General features: G+C 50.8%; 1 protein-coding gene across 1 annotated transcript in view; it reads left to right on the forward strand.

Moving 5' to 3' along the window:
• The first annotated feature begins 879 nt into the window (after nucleotides 1-879).
• Topbp1 (DNA topoisomerase II binding protein 1) overlaps nucleotides 880-2,128 on the forward strand; it is a 51,285-nt gene continuing 50,036 nt past the window's right edge. Inside the window, exons 1-2 of the mRNA XM_029481989.1 lie at nucleotides 880-1,036; nucleotides 1,774-1,864. Of these exons, the coding sequence (XP_029337849.1) occupies nucleotides 1,781-1,864 (84 nt within the window). The 5' untranslated portion in view covers nucleotides 880-1,036; nucleotides 1,774-1,780. The remainder of the gene's footprint in view (nucleotides 1,037-1,773; nucleotides 1,865-2,128) is intronic.

Raw genomic sequence — 2,128 nt, forward strand, 5'->3', positions numbered from 1 at the left:
TAAAAGAACAGTTTGTGTTGGGCGTGTTGGCATACCTTGAATCTCAGCATTCCGGGAGGCAAAGGCAAGATCTCTTGAGTTCAAGGCCAACCTGGTCTACACAGTGAGTTCCAGGAAAGCCAAGGCTATGTAGAAACTCTGTCTCAAAGTAAAATAAAATAAAATAGAGGTGGGGTGGCTAATAATTCAGCATTTTATCAATAATTTACCCTTAGCAACTTTTTTTTTTTTTTTTTGGTTTTTTTCGAGACAGGGTTTCTCTGTGTAGCCTAGGCTGTCCTGGAACTCATTTTGTAGACCAGGCTGGTCTTGAACTCAGAAATCCGCCTGCCTCTGTCTCTGCCTCCCAAGTGCTGGGATTAAAGGCGTGCTCTACCACTGCCCGGCTTAGAAATACATATTTTAAAAGTCTGAATGTGAATATAACCTAATCAATAATCTAGCGTGCCTTTCATCACCCAGTCTTCTTTCCGTTACTGTTTTTGGCTTTGGTAAGGAGTGATTGATTGTTCGCCCACTTTGGGGAGTCAGACCTTGACTTAATCTTAACATCCTCCCACCCACAAGCCGCTATTAGCTTCATGGACTGCCCAGCACCGTGGGCAGAACTCGCCCCTGGACCTCCCCGCCCCACTTCTGCACATTCTGGACTTAAGGCTGATCGGTCCGGCCGCCCGCAACCCCCCGCCATAAACGATGAGCTGCGCCGCGGCCGAAACTGTTGCCGCAAACCCAATCCACAGACGCCAGAGCATCTCGGGAAAGCGTGTCCAAGGACCGCCCTCTTCCGACCGCTGCGCTTCCCAGAGCGGGCCCCGATGACGCCACTTCCTCCGGAAGAGGTGTGGCGTCCGCTCGGTTGGCGCGAAAGTCGGTTCCCGGTCTTGGCCCTTCCGGGTTCTGCAGCGTTAGCTTCGGGTTGGGGGCGCCGCCGAGGGCGGGGGCTGCGCGCCGGGCTGGCGCCCGACCCCAGCCGCCGTCCTGCCGGCCGCGCGCCCCCCGACTTGGTGCCCGTGGGCCCTCGGGCTCCACCTAGGTGAGCGAGCTTCGGCTCCTCCCGGCCGGCGTGGCCGCCCGGCGCCTCTTGCGGCCTTCGCGCCTCTCCTAACCGGCGGGTGGGCCTCAGATCCCCGGGGAGCCGCGGCCTGGACTCTTCTTTCCCTGGGAGCTGGGCCCGTCGCATAGGCCTTTCGGACGAGCGTGCACGACCTTGCACGGTGGCTGCTTGCGTTCAGAGTTCGTTAACTTAGGAGCAAATCTTGCGGGCTGTGGGTACCCGTAGCCGCAGCGGCGCCCTGCGTCGTCTTTAAGCCCCGTGCAAGAGAACAGTGACTGAGGACCAAACCAAGGGACTCAGGGGATTCAATCAGGAACGTTCATTTTGTTCTCACGTTTGCAAGGATCCGTGTCCTTTTCTTTTCTTTTTTTTTTTTTTTTTCTTCTTCGACTTTGCCCACCTTCTGGGGCCCTTTGTAAACATCTTGAATGAATTGATGAACCGAGCCAGATAGCTATGTCTTAGGCACTCTTGTCTGCATAAGAAAATAGCTGATTTGCAGGCCGGGCGGTAGTGGCACACCCTTTTTTGCCAGCTTGAGTGAGGCAGAGGCCGAGGATCTCTTGAGTGCCAGGCAGACCTAGTCTACAGAGCGAATTCCAGGACCGCCAGGGCTTGTCTCAAAACTATATATATATATCCCTACAAAAATAGTTGACTTGAACATTTAATTCCCCGATTGACTTTTGTTCTTATTGACTGCCTTATTCTCACAGTTCAGCTATGTCCAGAATTGACCAAGAGCCGTTTCTTGTGAAGTTTTTAAAGTCTTCGGACAATTCAGAATGTTTTTTTAAAGCTCTTGAGGTAAGAATTAATGGATATGTCTTATTTGATACTTGAGCTCATTTTCATGTTTTAAATGTTTTTGCTTTGTTGGATTTTATGTCTTAGAAGTAGGTAATTTTAATGGAATTTTGCTGAAGCATGTGCTTAATACAGATAAATCACTGCTATATAATTTTTAGTTCATGCAAGTTAACCATTATGTTTTTTGGGAGGATTGAAATCTATTGTGACAATTGGATGTTGACCTACAGTTTGTGTCCATCGTCCCGTACCCCCCCCCCC

Source organism: Mus caroli, chromosome 9, assembly GCF_900094665.2.
Source record: "Mus caroli chromosome 9, CAROLI_EIJ_v1.1, whole genome shotgun sequence".
In the NCBI taxonomy this organism is placed as follows: Eukaryota; Metazoa; Chordata; class Mammalia; order Rodentia; family Muridae; genus Mus; species Mus caroli.